Source organism: Cebus imitator, unplaced genomic scaffold, assembly GCF_001604975.1.
Source record: "Cebus imitator isolate Cc_AM_T3 unplaced genomic scaffold, Cebus_imitator-1.0 Scaffold18, whole genome shotgun sequence".
Taxonomy (NCBI): domain Eukaryota; kingdom Metazoa; phylum Chordata; class Mammalia; order Primates; family Cebidae; genus Cebus; species Cebus imitator.
The window spans coordinates 5,774,828-5,776,570 of NW_016107333.1; the positions used below are offsets into that span (position 1 = coordinate 5,774,828).

Consider the following 1,743-nt stretch of genomic DNA (forward strand, 5'->3'; position numbering starts at 1 on the left):
AGAGACGGGGTTTCACCATGTTGACCAGGATGGTCTCGATCTCTTGACCTCGTGATCCACCCGCCTCGGCCTCCCACAGTGCTGGGATTACAGGCTTGAGCCACCGCGCCCGGCCGGACAGAATTTTCTGAAGCAGCTCAAAATCAAAAGGGCCCAGCAACACACTGACCAACAGAATTTCAGAGCCAGAAGATCTGTCCAGCCCCTTCCTCCTTAAATGCGGTACTGAGGCCCTGAGAAAAGAAGTGGATAAATGCCTGAAGTGACCTTTCACGTTACAGGTGGAGAATGCAGGTCCTGGCTCTCAGACCCAGGATATCTCTAGGGTGCCTCATGCACAACCCTTTGGGATTGACCTGTGTCCTCCACCTTTGCCCCCTCCCTAGCATCCCTGACATTCTGCCAGATAAGTATTATCTCCCTTTGCAACCACAATCTGGACCCGTCTATCTGGCAAGAGCTGAGCTTACTTGATCTTTGGGCCCAGCATCTTGGGGAGACTGTCTCCTGAGGTTCTGATCTTCCCGCTGAAGCTTGTGCCCTGTAGCTCCCAGGCCTTCTGGAGATGCAGAAGTTTCAAGGAGCTAAAGTCTTGTAGAGGATATGATTTGATCTGGAATTCCTTGTATCTTTCCATAGGAGAGTATTCTGTTAGGGAAAGCACAGGAAAACATACTTATGGATCTTTGCATATATGATGATTATGGTGGTAGTAGTTGAAGCTTATCACAGGAACCTACCTGGATGGTCTGGAACATGGGGAAATTAAAAAAAAAAAAAGAAAGAAAAAACTCTGTGGCCTCCATGTAATGTCCCTGGGTGCCAGGCCCTGTGCTAGAGCCTTTACATTCATTACATCTGGAGAAGGGTGATTAATATACTTTAAAAGATAAGATGAACAGCAGAGAGCTCAAGTCATTCAGAAAAAGGTTAAAGCTTGGATTTGAACTCAGATCTATTGGATTCAAAGCTCATACCATTCCATTAACAGATCATATTTATCCCAGAGTTCAAACTGGGCTTTCAAATTGGGGCAGGGTTAGCAATAAAAGATAAATGGATGACTGGTCATAGAACCTTAGACAAGTCATATAATCATTAAAGCCCTCAAAGGAATATTGTTAAGAATTACAGGCTGGGCATGGTAGTTCACACTTGTAATCCCAGCACTTTGGGAGGCCAAGGTAGAGGATCACTTGAGTCCAGAAGTTCAAGAGCAGCCTGGGCAATGTGGCAAGACCTCATCTCTACAAAAAATTAAAGAAATAGCCAGGCATGCTGGTGTATGCCTGTAGCCTTAGCTACTGGGGACACTGAGATGGGAGGATTGCTTGAGCCCAGGAAACTGAGGCTGCAGTGAGCTGTGTTCATGACACTGTGTTCCAACCTGGGCAACAGAGTAAAATTCTCTCAAAAAAAAAAGAATTACAGATAAAGTATATGATATGCCTAGCACAGTGCCAGCATATAATAGGTCCTCCTTGAGAGTTATTTTAAAAAGATTGCCAAAAGCCAGTTGCAGTGGCGCACACCTGTAGTCCCAGCTACTCCAGAGGCTGAGGTAGGAGGATTGCTTGAGCCTAGGAGTTCAAATTCAGCCTGGGCAACACAGAAAGACCTCATCCTGGCCAAGCATGGTGGCTCACACCTGTAATCCCAGCACTTTGGGATGCCAAGATGGGCAGATCATCTAAGGTCAGGAGTTCGAGACCAGCCTTACCAACATGAAGAAACCCAGTCTCT

The 1,743-nt window shown here is 46.4% G+C and overlaps 1 protein-coding gene across 7 annotated transcripts in view; it reads right to left on the reverse strand.

Annotated features, from left to right (window-relative positions):
• The window catches only part of CNBD2 (cyclic nucleotide binding domain containing 2), a 68,143-nt gene that overhangs the window by 21,496 nt on the left and 44,904 nt on the right, over nt 1-1,743 (reverse strand). For all 7 annotated transcript variants that reach the window (XM_037732883.1, XM_017512970.2, XM_017512958.2 and 4 more), the window contains one exon: nt 471-648. In XM_037732883.1, the coding sequence (XP_037588811.1) occupies nt 471-648 (178 nt within the window). The remainder of the gene's footprint in view (nt 1-470; nt 649-1,743) is intronic.